The sequence below is a fragment of the Antechinus flavipes genome, chromosome 2, assembly GCF_016432865.1.
Source record: "Antechinus flavipes isolate AdamAnt ecotype Samford, QLD, Australia chromosome 2, AdamAnt_v2, whole genome shotgun sequence".
NCBI lineage: Eukaryota > Metazoa > Chordata > Mammalia > Dasyuromorphia > Dasyuridae > Antechinus > Antechinus flavipes.
The window spans coordinates 385,218,248-385,238,960 of NC_067399.1; the positions used below are offsets into that span (position 1 = coordinate 385,218,248).

At 34.2% G+C, this 20,713-nt stretch overlaps 1 protein-coding gene across 2 annotated transcripts in view; it reads left to right on the forward strand.

The window, feature by feature from the left end:
- CLMN (calmin) overlaps positions 1-9,919 on the forward strand; it is a 158,976-nt gene extending 149,057 nt beyond the window's left edge. The window contains exons 11-13 of one of the 2 annotated variants that reach the window (XM_051978433.1): positions 5,493-5,553; positions 6,970-7,037; positions 9,535-9,919. In XM_051978433.1, coding sequence (XP_051834393.1) covers positions 5,493-5,553; positions 6,970-7,037; positions 9,535-9,700 — 295 coding nt within the window. In that variant the 3' untranslated portion in view covers positions 9,701-9,919. Of the gene's footprint in view, positions 1-5,492; positions 5,554-6,969; positions 7,038-9,534 lie in introns of those variants that run through there. The other variant, XM_051978435.1, reaches the window with a different exon arrangement.
- Positions 9,920-20,713: the final 10,794 nt, after the last annotated feature.

Below are 20,713 nucleotides of genomic sequence, written 5' to 3' on the forward strand. Positions count from 1 at the left end.
TTAAGGGTATGGTTGCATTAAAATAAGGTCTTTTTTGTTTTGTTTTTTAATGATGGAAAGACCTGGGAATTATTATTTGTGTGCTTTAGGCCAGTGGGAAGAAACTGAAGATTGTAGGAACGATCAAAAGACAGTGCTTCTAGAGGAGATGGGAATGGATAGGATGAAAGCCTCAGGTAAAGAAAGGTTGACTGTGAGAAAGTACTAGCTCTCCCTTAGAGACTGGGGCAAGGGAGAAGACAAGTGGTGAGATGCAGAATGGGATAAGTAAAAGCTCCCAGTGTGCTGGATAGCAGGAGACCGCTTGAGGAAGTGTGCTAACAATCAAAGAGAAATAAAAAACAACCATGTTAAAACTGAGGAGCCAGTTTTAGATTAGATTGAATTAATTTTGTAGTTGACTTGATGAGCAAGTGTATGACTTATGCCAGTGGCATTTAACAACATGGGAGTAGGAGCAGTGAGGAGAATCAGCCTTGGATCATTGATCAGAAGGTGTGCTCAAAGTCTTAGTAATGTCCACATGCAAATCTCCAAGTATAAAGGCTGGAATAGAGAGAAAAACTGAAGGCCAAGTATTGAATTCAGTAAGAAAGGAGGAAGAGTGACCGGGAGAATTGTAGATCATAGCAACAAAGAATTGGATTGAGAGAGATGGATGGATTTAATGAACTTCAAAAGGATAGAGGATTCAAAATAAAAATTCTGGAGTACAGGTATACATACGGCATAGCCTCCCAATGCTGACCATCCTATGGGAGTATTGCTGTTGGCCCTTGAAACAGTGTTTGCTTCTTTTGGGAGAAACATACTGGGTTTAGAGAGAAGATAAGCCTCAGAAAATGGGCAGTCTCATCGGAAATGCCAGTGAATATGATCCTTTAGATTATGCTCTCTATATACCTACAGTCTATGAATGTAGCAATAATAAGCAAGGAATTTGCTGGGTCTTCTTTTTGTTAACCAGTTCTCAAAGCCATATAACTAGCTCAGGGCAACCATGGATTTATCATAGTGCTGACATGGATGATAGAGATGGGGATTGTGACTCTATTCCTGTAGCAACTTCTCTCCCCGCAGCCTGCATTGCCACCAACTCCCCTCCCCACCCTCAGGAGCAAACTGCATCAAACATTCTACGAGATAGGTCCTAGAAGGACCATACCCACGGGCTGCTTCCTTTTCCATTCAATGGAATTTGTTTCAGATGCAAGAATTCTGAGTTATGGCTCTACCCAATGTCAGATGTTATGGAAGAAGGAGTTATTATTAGCGGAAAGTTGGTCAGGAATTCAGTTTCTTATGAAGAGGAAAATTTCTATGAGTACAAGAAATTACTAGCAAAAATGTTGAAAAATGAGAGGGTCAAAGACTAACCCATGTATCTCTGTTCTAAATATTCCTCTCCTCCTTATTCAGTATAACCTGACTGTATTAGATCCATTAATCTGTTTTCTTTGGATTTGGTCTACTAATTTCTGGAATCTGCCAAATTGTGTTCTTAACATGCCATCCAAAAGACATCACTGAGAGTTTTTTATTAGATGCTGGGAATATAGGTATACTGTATTTATGGCATTTTAAGGATACAGAGTGCTTATGGAAAGAAGACAGTGTACTAAAAGATCTTTGGAAGAAATTAATCAAAAGGCCAAAGCTCTTTGGAAGGAATTAATCAAAAGGCCAAAGCTCTGACAGCACAGCACATAAAATGGACAGGATGAAGGGTTTTAGTGAAGAGGAATAGGGCTTGAGAAAGAGAAGGACTCTCTCTTCCTTGGAGAGTAGAGCAAAAAAGTAGATTACAAATAAATAAGTTACTATGACATGATTGCTCATACTGAACCCTAAGTCCTGTAGTATGTATAACCTGTTTTGAAAATTAGAATAAGTTTTATCCATCTGTAATTTGGTAAAATCCTTCCCCATTCTCCAACAATTCCTCAGTTCTTTCATATAAATAATAAACTGATGGCTAGGGTGAGGGAAAAGCAGTGGAAAGGGAACTATGGGGAAAAGGCAAGATAGGAATCTTAGTGAAGAAACCTGGCAGGAGCTAGCAAGAAATCTGACTTCTCTTTTTCTCTGTTTCTTTGTAATCCTTACCAGTGTTACAGGGAATAGAGGTTGGGATGGGATAGAAGAAGGTGGAAAGTGAATATTTACTTCTTTTTTATGGCATAATTTCTGGTGTTATACATTTCCTTTTCCACTTTTGTACTTTATCCTGAGCCTACCCTGCCAGGCAAACATACCTCCACTTTTAAATACCAAAGATGACCCTGGGGCAAACATAAGTAGGATGTTTGCCTTTTCACTATGACATTAACCATAGCTCTGAAGAAATCATGTGAAAGTACATGCCCTCATCATGGTCAATACCCGCTGGATAGCTCTTATGTGTCATTTTTGGAGAACTAACCCACTTGGTACATGATGCTATATAATGTAACAGTGAAATACAAATTAAATGCCATTATAATAAATGTCACAACTAACATTGCTTCTGAATATTTCAAAAGGCAATTTGAAATTATACTTTGTTGATCTGATTGTGGCAAATTATATCTAGTAGCCGAATGTATTAGAGGTGGTGATAGAGAACAAAAGTGAACTTAGAGCTCTTTCTGAAGTTATCCAAGTGAGAGGCTCAGATCTTCTATTAACAAGACTTGACCTGGAACAAGTAACTGCACCATTTTTAGCCACTATATTGGTAGTGGATACCAATTATATCATTGGTATAATATTCCTTGAATCACTGTGAGAGGCATTTAAGAACTTTTGTGAACTATAATCTTGGCCCAGTGACAGAATAGTCAAAAAAAGCCAATATCAGAAGCTGAATTCTTAGAATCATGGTGTTTGAAACAATTGAGTTAATTAGCTGTACGACTCTTCCCTATCAGACCACATGTAGAAAAATGGTGTCTGTTTATAAAAATCATGTTTTAGGAAGAACATTGACAAATAGGAGTAGCGCCAGAGAAGGGTGACCAGAATGTTGACAAGCCTAGAAACAAGGAATGAAGGATTTATGTATGTTTACATTAGAGAAGGTACAGGACTTACCTAATAGCTACTTTCAAGTATTTGACTGTTGTGTAGAAGAGATATGTAATTGACTCTGTTTGGCTTTAGAGGGTAGAATTTGCAGAGAAACAAGTTTTGGTTCATTGTAAGAAGAAACTTTCTAGTACTTAGAATCATCACAAAAGCAGAATGGATTGCCTGAGAAAATGGTGGATTTCCCCATCACTAGAAGTCTTGAAGTAAAGTAGACTACCATTTATTGTGATTTTTATGGTAGAGGGGGGTCCCAGTCTAAGTATAGGTGGATTGGCTCTGAGCTCCTTTTAACATCTGGGATTCTATGAGTCTAAGAAATGAAATATGTGGTATACTTAAATGAATCCATTATTTCATTGGAGTGCTTTGTCCATATCTTCTCATTCTGAATAACTTTTGACCATCTTTTCCTTAAATCCTTGAGAGAGGATTTTCCTATTTTGGAGGCCAACTTCTGATTTAAATATTTCATAGCTATGTATTTCAGTAGAGATCACTAAATAACTAACTTCCCTCCTTTTTCTGATCAAATATATCTTCAATGATATTTTTTACTTTGCTTCTCATATACAAGTCATTATTAATGAGTGACATGCTTACAGCTCATATCTATCATGCATCTTTTCATTTCCTTTTTGGCTACTTAACCCATTGTGCTTCTGAATTTGTAGAATTTCATCTCAGAGAGTATTATTGTTAAAATGATAGATTTTTATTTTAAGGATCACTAAAAGTACTTCACTATTTTACAAATGTAAATTATTATGTGTTTAGCTCAACTTATTATAGGAGTAGATTGACCATTCAGCTACATATCATTATTTGGGCAAGAATGTATTTTTCATCCACTTTTTTCCTGTTTGGATGATTAGGTTGTGGATTTTACTGAAGAAAGTTTATATTATTTCCAGGGTTTGATGCAATCAGCCTCATCATTCATAAATAGAAACTTCCATAGAATATTTTTTTCCTATAGGAAATCTCCCCAATACTCTTCTCAGCTTTCAAGCTATTTGAGTCTATTCTTATTTGATGCTGCTTTAATGTTGACTTTCAATGGATTATTGAACAAAGTTATTTCTGTGATAGCCTTTATCATGGAGTTTTGTAATATATTAATATTTATATAGGGAGATTCCCTTGAAGAATGCCTTTAAATATGCATTCTTTTTTACCAAGTCCTTTTTTGGGGAAGAGAGAAGGGTGTTAATTGGCACATCGTAGAAATAACAGAATCTTATATATGTCTATAAGATGTCTGTTCTAGAAAATAATCTTTCCTTATATTTTCATCCAAGATTCTTTCATTTCATGAACAGAACATTCAAAAAGATTGTAGAGACATTAAAGTAGACTTATAGGTCAGTCATTTTTGATGTCTTATTTGTTTTTTAAAGTATTTCTAAATGTGTATTTCTTTTCAATAAGTGCCAATCCCTTAAAAATAATTTAGATATCTATGTAAATAGAGGGATTTTAAGTCCTTTATTTTCAAGTGCTCTTGTTTCCTTTTCTGGTGAGTTAACTCCTGCAAAGTTCTATGAAGTTCCTTCTTGTTTTCACCTCATTAACTCAAATGTACTTTGTCTTTGTTGTTTCTATTAGATTGTGACTCCACCAGTTAAAAACAAAGAGTTCTTGAACCTAAATATCTGGTTAAATTTAAATTGTCAAACTTGTTTGGATTTAAGCATCAAGAATGAATTGGAAATTTTCTAAGAATGGACCAAATTAATTCTTCTGGGGCATCAAAGAGTTATCTTCCATATTTTCTATTGAGAGACCATGAAAAAATGAGAAGAGACTTTGGGGATATGCTATAGATTTGGAGTTAGGAAACCTGTTCCTCTTCCTTCACCCCACCCCAGGATTTTCTCCGCCTTTGAATATATCATTTCTACTCTTTAGCTCCTAGTTGACCTTGATTATAAAACTACAAGTTGTAAGAGACTTCAGATATCATGTAGTAGTCAGACATTGTGGTCTAGAGAAATGTGGTGACTTGTCCATGAACAAACAGGTAATAAATAGCAGCACCACATGTTCACTGCCTTTCAGTCCAGTGTGCTCCAAGATCTCTTCTAGCCCTGATAGTCTATGTCCTAGACTTCTGAGCCATGTTACCCCTCTAAAAAAAATTTAATTCTAAATACTTATTATAGAGTTTCCTTCATGACTTTCTTTCATTTCCCTCAACTTCATTTCTTTTAGAACCAAGGCCTAGATTGTACAATTTATGAACATACTGCTAATAATATGGCAAAAATAAAGGAAAAAGTTTCTTGTCTATCTTCACATTTGAAATTTTGAGTCTCTATGTGCCTAAAGCTAATAACACAAGAATTCTGAATAAGGGAGGCTGTAACTCTGAAATGAGTGGAGATGGCGTAATAACAATTTAAAATAATTTATTTATTTTCTAGGACCAGCCACAGTGACTCCAGCCTTTATGTCCGAAGACAGGGTAATAGATCCTCAGACATGGTTAGTATGTTTATTTCTTCCTTGCTGCAACTTGCTAATTCAAGTCCCTTCTACCTCTCAATCCAGGCTTTGAAAGCAAAATTATAGTCAAATATGGAAAGGAGATGACAATCAATTGACATATTGGGGTTAAGGAAGAACCAATCAGACTCCCAATTTGAACAAAAAAGGAAATTATAAATAGATTTAGGAATTAGAAAGACTATTTCATTTTTTAAAATAACTTTTTATTGATAGAACCCATGCCAGGGTAATTTTTTACAGCATTATCCCTTGCATTCACTTCTGTTCCAATTTTTCCCCTCCCTCCCTCCACCCCCTCCCCCAGATGGCAAGCAGTCCTTTACATGTTGAATAGGTTACAGTATATCCTAGATACAATATATATGTGCAGAACCGAACAGTTCTCTTGTTGCACAGGGAGAATTGGATTCAGAAGGTATAAATAACCCAGGAAGAAAAACAAAAATGCAAGCAGTTTACATTCATTTCCCAGTGTTCTTTCTTTGGGTGTAGCTGCTTCTGTCCATCTTTGATCAATTGAAAGACTATTTCATTATGAAAACATATGAAAAAATCTTTAAAGTTAATTTCCTAATAGGGCAAAGCAACTGAAGATTAATTTTACCTTTAGAAATGATTGAATCATTTATTTGTCCGTTCAATAAAAATGAATTAAACATCTTCTTAGGTGATTTGTAAACATGATATTATACCAAGGTGTGGTATATATCAAGGTGCTAAGTATATACCAAGATGAAAAAGGACTATTTTTCTTAATGTGTAAATCACATGGTCAGTATAGCACATTTTGAGACAGAGGTAAAATAGAAAGAATAGAGCTCTGAACTTGGAGTCTTAGGGAATTACCTAGAGCAATGAGTGAGAGGTTGTGATTTGTCCAGTGTCACACAACAATGTTATTAAATCTATTAAACTTAAATGGATTTTGAGCATAAGTTTTTCCAATTCTAAAATCGCTTCCTGGCACTATATCACGCAGGCTCTCTGCATAATGCTAATACTAAGAACTAGAAAAATAATGTATGGGCCCCTCACATTTTTAATGCAAATATGTACACACACATATGCACACAAAATTATTTAATTGAACTGAACTGAAAGAGCTTTGTAAAGCACTAAGCACATATATTATTGTTGCTATACTATTATTAAAGATATCACATATATGCACATGTATATAATGTTTATGTGTATTTTATATGTATATATAACATACAATATGTGTTGTATTTTATATATGTCATATGTATATGTTTATATAAAGAGTTGGAGTTATCTATCTATACTCATATTTCAAGAATCCTAAGAAATTGTTTCTATTAAAAATTTCATGGATATCTCTCTTTCCAGTATATCATTCTGTTTTTTTTTTGATTGTATATTTAATGGTAGGATCATGTCAGCCATGGCCGTTTGAGACCTTCAGACATGGAAGAAAGAAGAACTCGGTTATTAATCAGGTAGGTAATATTTAAAAATTGAAAAAACAATATCCCATGATCATGACAATGCTATACCATCATAAGATGGTAAATGTGTTATGTAGGAAAGAATTCCTGTTTTTCATTAAAACTCTAAGACAAAAGTGGGTCCATGTCTCAAAACTGTCAAAAGGGAATGATAGTATTTCTACTGCTTCTCCTACAGGGTAATTAAGGAGAATATTTGTAAAAATCATTAATTATTTAATAATATATTATTAATAACAATAATGTACCCATAATCTTTAAATTAATTTAAACTGATTGTTTTAGAAAATATAGCCAGTGGGATTTTTATAAATTAATACAAATTGGGGGAAAGGTTGGCAAATAAAATTAGGGGGAAGGGGAATGATGGCTGTTTCAGTTCCATACCTGGTTCAGAAAATAAATCAATTTTACTTTCACCCCCAGGATGAGAGTAGGGAAAACATCAGTGTGAAGTGGGACAAGAGGATGTTGGAGCCTGAATATACATTTAGAACAATAGCATAAACTCATTATGAGAAGCAGATCCAGTATGTAAGACAGAGAAGTAGCAAAAACAATTCTAGGATTCTCTTCCTCATCTGATGATTATGCCTGATGCATGATGATGAGCCTGACAAATGAGTTAATGCTTTAGGTTACCACTGCAGGTACCATACTAAGAAATTCACTGAGCTGATTTTGCAGGTTGGATTCAAAGTAGACATGAAGAGGGGATGCAAAAGTGCAAGGAAATCTATGAAATTTTCTTACTGTTGAAGAATTATTTACATTAAAGCTAATTTTACTAGAATGATGCTTGTCTAGGTTGTTATGAAATGTTATGTTCCAGAAGAATCACTTGTTGCCTTCTTAGAAAGTAGAAGATCATCAAAGTATAAGTCCAGAATAAGAAAGGTGATTGTCCCATTGTCCTCTACACTGGTCAGGCCATATTTGAAGTATGATAGGTAGTTCTCCACAACATATCTTAGAAATAAGATTGACAAACTGAAATGTCATTAAAGGAAATCAAAACAAGGTAGTGAAAGCCCCCATGATCCTGACATCTAAGAAAAAAATGAGAAAATTTAACCTTGGAAATAGAAGATCTATAAGACACATAATAATCATCTTCAAATATTTGAAAAGCTGTTAAGTATCAGAGGGATTCAACTCAGTGTGCTTGGCTTCAGAAAACAGCATTAGGAGGATGTTGCAGAAGATTTGGGCACAGTATAGGGAAAAACTGCCTAATCCTACATGCAACCTCTTCTGGTTTCTGGATGTGGATCACCTAGTTTATAGCTTGTATTCCAATAGCCACTATTTCAGTCCTCATCCATAGGTTCTGTTTTGCCATGCAGCAGGCCCCCATCTCCATACCAAACAGGAATGCAAACTAATCTTTTTTTTTTTTTTTTTTTGCAAACTAATATTAATACCAATTAAAGCAAGTGCCATTGGCCAAATCTTCTGAAAATCAAATTGTAGAGTAAACCATTTTTATAAATGATTAAGAGTGGTGCTCTCTGCCTTTATTACAAATATGATAAGAAATAGTGTTACAAATAGTAATAGAAATAATTTCAAATGGGGGAGGGTAAGTTAAAAAATTACTGTTAGTGGATTGTCCCATAAGTAGTGAGATATTCCTGTCAGTAGAAATGTTCAAATGAAGGCAGGCCAACAACTTGTTGGAGTTGTGCTTGAGAGAATCCATGCATTAGAAGGAGCCTTTGTTACTAGAAAGAATAATAGCTTTTATTATTATTTGTATCTCAGCTGTCTAAAGGGCCTCAAAAATCATAAGTTGCATTTTTATTTTCAAAGTATGGTATGAAGATCCCCAAGAGTCAAAATTAGTTTCATGATAATAATAAAGACATTTTAATTTTATTTTAATTATAATAAATATCTGTAACAAAACTTGTATAAACAAATGCTCTGTGTAGTCCTCATTGATTTTTAAGACAATAAAGAGGTCCTCATATCAAATAGTTTCAGAAATGGTAAATTAGTCTAACTGTACCTGAGTAGGATCTTTCTCTGTAATATTCCCAAGATCAATTATCCAACCTCTGCATGAACAGTGAAGAAAAACTCATTACCTTACAAGGCAATCCATTCCATTTTGGGACAACTCTTATTGTTAAAAAGCTTTTCTTTCTATGGAGCAAATAAAGACATCAGAGCTTATCTCTGAATTTACACTATCCTCACCTTCTGCTGCCTAACAGATACCTAAGAGATGCCCTCTTCATCCTATTTGCTGGATCATCTCTCCGGTCCCTGACATCTCAAGTTTTGTGACTCTCAGATTCTTTGCTCAATTTTTTGCTCAGATTTTGAGCTTCTGTGAAAGCCCTTATTTTCTATTGAGCCCATCATATTGGGCTACTGTCTTGTGTTTACCCCTCTCCTTGGTGTCCTGACTCATCTCAGAGCCCTACTACGCTATCTACTTACCTAGTATCAGCTCATAATGCTCTCTCTCTTTCTTTCCTAGGAAGGTGAGCAATTATGGAGAGGCCATGCTGCAAGATCATGGTACCCACTCTGACTCATTTGTACATTTTGCACAACAACAAGATTTGGTGTACTTCATCCTCTTCCTCTGGTTGCTGGTTTACTGCCTCTTGCTCTTTCCGCAGCTTGATATCAAAAAACTTTGATTTGTGTGTTTCAATAATAAAGGACAGAGACTTAATTGTATTTTTTTAAATATTAGGGGTGGTTTTTGAGAAGAATCAAGTTGTGTACAGATCAGTGATTTGGGGTGAAATATAAACTTAGCTCTGATCAGTTCAAGGATAAGGCTGTCTTTATTCCTTGGTACTAAAATTGTCACAAAGTTTGTGTAAGAAAGATAAGTAAATTAATTGCTAGAAAAATTTTAAGTTGATGGGTCTTGCTTTATCATGCATTTAGTCCTTCAAAAGAAGATGCCATCATTACATGTCAATTTGGGCTATAATTCCTTTATGTCTTAGTTGGAAAGTTTCATTAGGTTCTGTGGCTAAAAATAATTGATCAGGGAGCAGCCCTCCTTCTGGTGACAGCCATACCTCATTTAGTGAGGTCAAATCCTGACACACAGGAGTCACCCAGGCCATGTGTAGACTTGTATTTGAAGTCTTTCCATTTTGTTAGGACTTGCCACAACTCGCATTCCATGGCCTATCCTAGTAGCTTTGAAAACTCCCCATGCTATGAGGAAGCTGTCATACTTCAAATGCATTTAACAAGTATGGGCAGGAATCTGGATTTAGAGCTGCAGGTGTAATTGCCCTAGTTTAACTGCGGTCATCTACCTGGCCAGTGAAAGCTGCATTTGACATGAGCAGAGGGCAGCTAGGTTGCTCAGTGAATAGAGTACTGGCGCTGAAGTCAGAAAGACCTGAGTTCAAATCTGGCTTTAGACACTTAACACTTCCTGCCATTGTGACTCTGGGCACACGATTGCCTCAACCAAAAAAAAAAAAAAAAAAGATAAAAAAAAAGACATGAGCAGAGATGATCACAAAAGTTTACCAAGATGATTTGTTTATGGTTCTACATTCTAAGTCAAATACTAGACTTTGACTAGTGAAAGAAAATATTGCATTCTCTCCAAGACCAAATAGGTTAGGTACACCAGGAATCTTGTCTCTGAGCATCCGTTGGAGAATTTCTTCCAACCCAGCTCTCATAAGGGGAGGGCAGGTTGGAGGTAATAGAAAGAGGATTAGACTTCCCATCGTCAACCCTGATGTTTATTTACTAGCCATATGATCTTGTAGACAGTAGTTAGGCTCCCCTTGTTGCAGTGTCATGATCTGTAATATTGACATAATGATTTTTTGTACTGCCTATATCACAAAAGTATTGTGAAGAAATTTATTTGTGAACCCATAAATGCCATTATCAAAATGTGAGCTATAATTATCAGCAAATCAAAAATGGCACAATTCCCATCTAGAAGAGATGGCAAATAAAAATTTTGCCATGGGCAAAACTATACAAGAGATTTTGTTAAGGAAAAGCCCTGAATTTTAATAATAATAATGGTCAACCATTATGTAGTGCTTTAATGTTTACTAAGTACTTTACATATATTGTCTCATCTTACCCTTAAAGCAACTCTGGGAAATAGGGAAATAGGTCCTACTTTACAGATGGGCAAACTGAGCCTCTAAGAGAAGTTACATGACTTGCTTGGGACAATACAATTAGTATGTATCTGAGACAGGAATTAAACTCAGGTCTTTCTGACTCCCAATCCCTAACTCTAAGTCCTATACCACCAATTGCTTTAATTGTTTAAATGTGGGTGCTGCTTAGGCAACAGAAGGCAACATAAAGGTATATGGAACTAGAAATTAAATTCTTGTAATTTGACAGCTGAATTTGGATTAGTCCGTAGAGGAAAAACTTTGGACATACTTGAGAATGTAGACAGTTTTGCTTTGTCCCTCAAAAAGTTTCTGCAGGAGGAAACACATCGAATATAGTCTTTGTCCTATTAGATTATAACACAATTAAGATTCTCATAAATCTCCCTTTGAAACTTGTCACTTTTATATAATCTGGGGGTAGTACTTATATACCTCAAGAGGTTGTTATAACAAAAAGAATTTGCCAGTAAGGTACAATAGATACGAGTTTTGGTTAGTGTTAGCAATTTAGCACTGGTGTGGTCTTCAGCATTATATGGATTATGTAATTCTTTTTTCATCCATAGAGAGCACTTCTTAAGCAGCATTAATCTTGACACAGTGGGATTAGAGACAAAGAAACATAGTGAAAATCAATCTACAAGAATTTATTTACATGCTTCTATATTCTAGGTCCTGTGATATATGTACTAAGGATACTGAGAAAGCATCTCTCACTCAAAAAAAAAAAAAAAAAAAAAAAAGCAAAATAAAACAAAAACACTATTTCAGGGAGGGATTTAATAACTGGAGGGATCGGCAAAAGCAATCACATTTATACATTAATGGTAGGCACAGTTCTGTTCTGAAGGTGTCCTGTGATGCAACTATCTGTACAACTTGAATTAATCATGATACTCAGAATAGCATTTTAATTCATTGAATTTCTGATAGAAATACAATCTTTTCATTTCAGTTCTCACTATTGAAAATTCTACAACATCCTGACTATTACAAAATGCTGAATTCATTGTTTCTTTGATAAATAAGTATAATATAAAACTTCAGAAGCATCACTCTTGAATGGTCATTCTCACTGGCCAGGACTAGAAAAGGAGATGGACAAATGTAAGCTTCCCTTCCCTAGAGATCTTCAAGTAACTACTATTATTGTATTTTCATACAAAACCTCATGGAAGTGAGTTATAATGTTGCCTGGAAAATATGCCTGAGTCTCCTTTATTTCTATTTTAGCTTTATCCAGCTACTGCAAAACAAAGCCCATTACAAGTAATATTATAAGAAGAATTTCTGAATAATTAAAAAAAACCCAAGCCTAAACCAGTGGTTTGAATTAATATTTTTCAAAATAATGGCACCTATAGAATTTATATGGGTCTTAAAACTCCTTAGCAGTAGTTTTTGTCATGTGAAACCATAGTGCTTCCATAACCTAGGGATCTCACATAATGAATGCATTTCTTACTAAACTTGCTGATATCATTGGAAACATTTGTAGAGATCATGCAGCCTAATTCAATTTATAAATGAATAGGAAGAAACCAAGAGAGGGGAAGTGAAAAAGAGTGTTTTGGATTTCTCCCCCTCTCCTCCCACATTAATGCAAGGATGTTTTCAAGAAATAGGATCATAGGATTTTGAATGGGATTAATGAATGAGTATTTACTATATGCCAGCCACCAGGGATGTAAATGCAAACCAAAGACAGTTCCTTCCTTTAAGAAGATTACATTTTCAAGAGAGAAATAACACACATAGAGGAGTGATAGCCAGGGAAAGTCATTTTGATTCTTAAAGTTTAGGTGATGGTAAGTGGGGTCATAGGGAATCATATCAACAAACAACAGTATAGTTCCCACCCTGGAGGGAAGGGGAAGAAAAGACTACATATTTGGTGGTGAGGATGGTGATGGGGTTTTGGAATAGGTGGCCTGAGGAATGAGAGCAAGAAGGGACCTGAGCAAGTATATAGGTTGGTGAACATTTTTTTAAAAGGTGAATATGTGAAAACTTAAAGGAAATTTAGAATTTAGTCATAGGGTTTAGAGTATGAAAGAATGAAGATGATAAAATGTTAAGAAATGAAAGGAACTCAAGAATCCAGTCCATGCTTGACCAAGAATCAATCACATTTAATCACCCACTTCTTCTTAAAGACCTTCAGGGATGTAGAATTCACTACCTCCTAAGGCAACCAATTCTCCTTTTGAATAGTTCTCATACTTGGGAATTTTTTTTCCTTTACATTAAGTTGAAAATCTTTCTGGAACTTACCCATTGCTTTTCTGGCTATTCCCCCTATGACCAAAAAAAAAAAACAAATGTGGTCTTTTTTTTTTCTCCCCACATGAGAGCTTTTCAATATTAAAAAAAACCATTTGTATATTTCCTCATTTTTCTTTTCTCCATGCAGTTCTTCAGTTCCTCCATCCAGTTCTTCTATGCAAGGTTTTGTAGATGACCCAGTTGTTTTTCTCTGGACCCATTTTTTTTAAGAGTCTTAAGGATTGTGAGTGTCATTTTCAAAATTTGTATTCATCCAGAGAATCAGGATCAAGTGAGCTTTTCTGCTCCATAGAAGGGCTCTATCCTCCTTGAGTTCACTTCAGGACACTTGTTTTAGCATGTTACAGACTGTTCCAATCATATTCCCAATGATACTACTATCCCTAAAATCTATTGCATCTGGCACTTTCCTGTATTCTTGGTTCCAGAAGCAGGAGGCTCAAGGGCTCACCTCCCATCCTGACAATGGAAGACAGTGAAAGAAGGTTGAAATCTCATATGGGCAACAGTAGTCTCTCCCATAAAATTTAGGTTAGCATCCTTTCATCTAAAATATTCTATTAGCTGAATTTTTAATGTGTTAATATTTTAAGGAAGGCTCTTGTTTTGCTCTAAGATATCATGAGAAAATTAGGTGCTTTTTGAATTATTTTTTAAAAAGTATTTCATTTCTTGTATTATAGTTGATAGCCAGTCTTAGCAAGATTTAGGTTCAACTCTATCTCTGATAGATAGGTTTTGTGACCCTGGGCAAGGCATATAATCCTTCCAGGTAACTCTGAAGACTATAAAATGCTGAGCAGTTGCTCATCTGCATTAGTAGTGGGAATTCTCTGCACCTATGAAATCATGGGTCTATTTATACATGCACACACACATATATATGTATACCTATGAAATCACATTTATTAATATACATACCAACAATATATAGACCAGAAAGTTCAATTTTCATTTTTTAAAAAGTTGAGCTATAGATTAATAATTTCATTCAAGTGTCCAGAGTTGAAAGCTGTTTGGGTAAAAAGGAACACTACACTTCTCCCGGGGTCTGGGAGCTCCACAAGATAATGATAAAAACAGTCCACGTTTCTTCTTCCTGCTTTGTTTTTCAAAGCACTTTCCAAAAACATTACGAGAGTAACATCCCAAGGATTATTATTCCCATTGTAAATAAGAAGAAACTAAGATGATTTGTCCATAGAATCACAAATTACAAATCACAAATGCTGAGATTTGAACTAGAGTTTTCTGATTGTCAATTTACTCCATCCACAGGATGGCAGTCACTTGTCATTTTCAGCAATCTCAACAGTATTTGAAGTGTGCCCAAATTGATGATTTATGCAGAGGATTTTTCTAAATCAGGATTCCAATTTTTCCATTTAAGAAGGCAGAATCTATTTAAATTCGGTGCCTTTTCCAGTCTTGAATTACCACACTCAAAGGTACTGGGAAGCTTTATGTTTATAAGTTGTTTGAGAACCTTGATGAAAATCTATCATCTAGTCTATAATTCCCACACTAGGAGCAGGAGCAGACATTCCGTGAAATCAGTTGTGGTTTCTGAGAATGACAAACCCTTTTTTGTTGTATGTGACACACACAGTCATGTTTTTAAACACATTTCTCTCCCAACCCAACTATTAAGTCAGAATGTGTGGCAAAGAAACTTGCTCAATGATGTTTCACTCTTTGAACAATTTTAATTTTTCTGCTCTGAAATTTGTTCAGAATTACAGAATAACTTTTCAGTCATTCAGCAAACATTTGTTAAATGCTAACTTTTGTAAGAGACATTTACTAAGCTTTAGGGATTCCAAGAAAGGTTAAAAATAGCCCTTGTCTTCAAAGAGCTCATATTTTAATGGGAAAAATAATAAATAAACAACTAAATACATAGAAGATATATTCAGGGTAAATTGAAGATAATCTCAGAGAAGACAGTAGGCAGTCAGATTGTTGCAGAAGTTGTACTGGCTTTCACTTCCCTTTAATTTACCCATGACATTCAACAAACATTTACCTACTGTGTTCATGGTACAATGTACTAGAACCCTGGGGTGATGCAAATTTAGTTTAGACATGGTTTCTGCCCTTTTGCAGAAGGTGAGCTTTGCGCCAAGTTTTGAAGAAAGCCAGGAAAGCCAAGGATTTAATTGAATGAGCCTTAAGTTTCCTTCCAATTCTAAAAATTCAGTGATCAGCCTAGATTAGTCCTTCTTTTTCAGGAATTTTCTCCCCCCTAAAAAACATCTTTAATTGTATGTTGACAACTAAAGGATCATAGAGCTTGGGTTTATGCCCTAATAAAGGGACTGTTTACATAAAATTTTTGAGAAAAAAAATTCCAGGCTAATGGGTTGGTTCATAAGGTATCAGAAGGCATTTTTGAAAGTTTCATTTTAAAATGCTATGTGTTTCAAAACTAGAGACATGATTTTGGAGGGAGAACTGGGAGATTAATTTGAGGGAATCTGATCCCTAGTGCTTTTTAAAATTGAGTAATGTTCTCAAATCTTTTAAAGCAGTTTCTATGAATTTAAAAGCATATTTCAGACAGAAATGGATTTAAGCTGCTCTTTTTCCTCTAAAACTTCTGGCCTAATTTATTTCTATTGATTGAAAATATATAAACAAGTCCAAAATTTACTTTGGAACAAATTCTGTTGAAATAATGCAGGAAAATAATTTATACATTAGGCTTTTACCTATTTCCTCAATTGAAATAATATGTTTGTATATAATTGTTTTCTTGTCTTCCCCATTACACTGTAAGAAGAGAAGCTGGGTTTTTTATTTGTTGGGTTTTTTTCCCCTTCTTAACTTAGTAGACAGTTTTGACTTTACATGTAAAACTTTGTTGTTGATTTTTAAAATACAGTTTTAGCCACTGATCATTTATTGATGAAAATATACTTTTCACACAAAAGCTATATTAGCTTATCCCTTTCCCACAATTCAACCGTGAAATTCAACAAACATTTATTGACTACCTACTGAGTTCAAGGTAATGTATTAGGCATAGGGGTGATATAAATTTAGATTGGACATGCTTCCTAGAAAGGGGATGTGATGCTGCACACACACACACACACACACACACACACACACACAAATACACACATACACACACACACTTAGACACACAAACTCGCAAACAAAAATTAGGACAACATATATACAAATATCTAAAGATCCAACTTTTCCTCTTTCTTCTGATTTCAAATATAATGATAATGCTAAGATTTATATGATCTCAGTCCTCTTGAAGTTTGTCCATTTGCTGGTCATTTAACTTCCATAGACCATCACCAATTTATTTTCAAGTGGAAGAGGGGATTTGAGAGAGATCTTGGGTCAAGGTGGAGCTACAGGGTCCATACTTTCCTGCCCAGGGGGTTCCTGAACAGGTAGAGGCTGAGACTGAGACTTCTAGTACCTACCATTGCACCCTAACTCTTCTGGTAGTTCAATGGGCCCTAGACCTGGCCTATAAGGATCTGGTTTTGTCTAATTCACCAATGGCTCCACTTGATCCAAGAAAATGGTGCACACTGGACTTCAAAAGCCATCCATACTCTCAAAGAAGCATACCTGGGGGAATCAAGATCTTGTAGGAAAGATTGTGGGCTGCACAGATGGCAAATAAGTTCTTTGGAGAGATAGTGCATAATGCATATAAGATCTTCATCTACAATGGTTCTTGGATTATGGTCATATCTAAGTGATGTGCAACTGAGAAAAAATAAAAGTGGATCATCAAAGGTTTTTGTCTTTGGTATCAGGACCAATGAAGGAATTTGCCAGTGCCTCCTGGATAAAGTTTTTTTTTTTTTTTTTTTTTTTTTAATGCCCTCTTTTTTATGTCTAATCTAAATTTAAGCCAGAATGATGCTGTTTTAAGAAAGTTTGGGGAATGAGTCTATTTGCAATCTGAACATAGGGACCATGATGCCATGGGATAAGGTGTCATATAATCCTCCTAAAGTCACAGTCCTACATAGGTGTCATATAATCCTCATAAGTGCAAAGTCACTTCTTCCAATGGAATTTCCTTGTGTAAGTCAGACCATCCACTACTGAAAGACTACTGTAACATGATCAAAGAAAATGTGTATTTCTTAATGTTTACATTATTAAAATAGAGAAAGATTAGGCCAATTAATTTGAAATGTAACTTTAAAAAAAAACTAGAAAAAACACAAATTAAAAATCCCAAATTAAACACTAAATTGTGAATCCTAAAAATAGAGGTAAGACAATAAAATCAAATGTAAGAAAATCATTTAATTAACAATAAAACTAGGAGTTGGCTTTATGGGGAAAAAAATCCAACAAAATAGATAAACTATTGGTTAATATGATAAAAAAAGATAAACTAAACTACTAATATTTTTTAAATTTTATTTTATTTAATAATAATTTTATATTGACAGAATCCATGCCAGGGTAATTTTTTACAACATTATCCCTTGCACTCGCTTCTGTTTCGATTTTTCCCTTCCTCCCACCACCCCCTCCCCTAGATGGCAAGCAGTCCTATATATGTTAGATATGTTGCTGTATATCCTAGATACAACATATGTTTGCAGAACCGAACAGTTCTCTTGTTGCACAGGGAGAATTGGATTCAGAAGGTAAAAATAACTCGGGAAGAAAATCAAAAATGCAAATAGTTCATATTCGTTTCCCAGTGTTCTTTCTTTGGGTGTAGCTGCTTCTGTCCATCATTTATCCATTGAAACTCAGTTAGGTCTCTTTGTCAAAGAAATCCACTTCCATCAGAATACATCCTCATACAATATCGTTGTCAAAGTGTATAATGATCTCCTGGTTCTGCTCATTTCACTTAGCATCAGTTCATCTAAGTCTCTCCAAGCCTCTCTGTATTCATCCTGCTGGTCATTCCTTACAGAACAATAATATTCCATAACATTCATATACCACAATTTACCCAGCCATTCTCCAATTGATGGGCATCCATTCATTTTCCATAAACTACTAATATTAAAAATGAAAAATGTGAATATACCAATAACAAGGATGAACTCAAAGCAATTATTAGTTATTTTGCTCAATTACATCAATAAAATTAACAATTTAAGTGAAATGAAAGAATATAAAAATGTAAACTGCCTAGATTAGCAGAAGAAGAAATAAAATAACTAAATAGTCTTCTTTTAGAGAAAAGAAATTCAACAGGCCACAAATGAACTTCCTAAGAAAAAAGCACTAGGACCAGATGAATTTACAAGTGAATTTTAGCAAATAGTAAAAGACCAATTAATTCCAATATTAAATAAATTATTTGGAATAATAGACAAAGAAAAAGTTTTACCAAATTGCTTGTACAAATCTAAAGAAGGTCTAAATCAGGAAGAATAAAATCAAAGAAAAAATTATAGACCAATTACATTATATAGATATAAAAATACTTAATAAAATACTAGCTAAAAGAATACAAAAATATTTTACAAAAATTATAAAAGCCAAATGGGATTTATACCAGAAATGCAGGGAAGGTTTAACATAAGAAAAACTATGAACGTAATTGATTACATCAATAAAAGTAACAAAATTCATGACTATATCAATAGATGCAGAAAAAGCTTTTGATAAAGCACAATACTCATTTCTATTGAAAACACTTGACTGGGCAAGTCACTTAACCCCAATTGCCCCAGGGGAAAAAATACTTGAAAACATAAATGAATTTTTTCTTAAGTTGATAAAAAGAAAGTATTTACCTAAAATCATCAGCAAGCATTATTTGTAATGGGAATAAGCTGCAAGTGTACAGCAGGTGTGAAACAAGGATGCCCACCATCACCAATATTATTCAATATTATATTGAAAATCCTAGCAATAGAAGAAAAAGAAAGAGAAGGAATCAGAATAGGAAATGAGGCAATAAGATTTGTAGGCAACATGATGATATACTTGTAAAATCTTAAGACAACTAAAAAGTTAGTTGAAACAATGATTTTGGCAAGTAGTAGGAAATAAAATAAACACATAAATAAACAGCATATGACAGGGTTCAATATTAGGAAAACTATTAGCATAATTGACTATGACAATAACCAAACTAACAAATTATATAATTATCTCAAGAGATGCAGAAAAAGAATTTGACACAATGCAATACCCATTCCTATTAAAATCACTAGAGAGCATAGGAATAAATGGAGTTTTCTTTAAAACCATCAGCAAGCATCATACATATTAGGGATAAACTAGAAGCATTCCCAATAAGATCAAAAGTGAAACAATGTCACTCACTATCACCATTGCTATTCAGTATTGTATTAGAAATGTTAGCTTTAGCAATAAGAAAAGAAAGAAATTAAAGGAATTATAATAGACAATGGGAAAACCAAATTATTACTTTTTGCAGATGAAATGGTAGTATATTTAAAGAATCCTAAAGAATCAACTAGAAAACTATTAGAAACAATTCACAACTTTAGCAAAGTTTAGCAAAATAAATTCACATAAATAATCAGCAATTCTACATGTTACCAACAAATTCCAGCAGCAAGAAATACAAAGAGAAATTCCATTTCATTTACAATAACTGTAGGTAATATACAATATTTGGGAGTCTACCTGCCAAAACAAAGTCAGGAACTATATGAACACAATTACAAGACACACAAATAAAATCAGATCTAAACAATCAGAATATCAAGTGTTCTTGGGTAGGAATATAAGATCAATAACATTCCTATATATCACAAACGAAACTCTGCAAGAGATAGTAAAAAATGCCCCAGTTAAAATAACTATAGACAATATAAAATAACTTGGGTATACACCTGCCAAAACAAACCTAGGAACTATATGAACAAAAGTATTAAAAAAACTTTTGAAAAATTTGTTTATTTTTAATTTATGGAATAAAACAAGCATTTCAATAATATAGTACAATAAAAAGATGATTGTACATGTATTTTGGTAATTGGAGAAATTGACTGGGAAGGGCCAACATAATAAAAACGATGATTTAACTTTAAATAATTTACATATTCAATTACATCCCAATTAAATTACCAAAATATTTTACTTAGTTAGAAAAAATAATAAAATTTATTTAGAAAAACAAAAGGACAAGAATACCAAAGGAACTAATTTTAAAACTATAAAGGAAGGAAGTTTAGCAGTGCTAGCTCTAAAAACTTTATTTTTTAGAGCTATCTGGCACTAACTTAAAAATAGAAAGATAGATCAGAATAGACATAT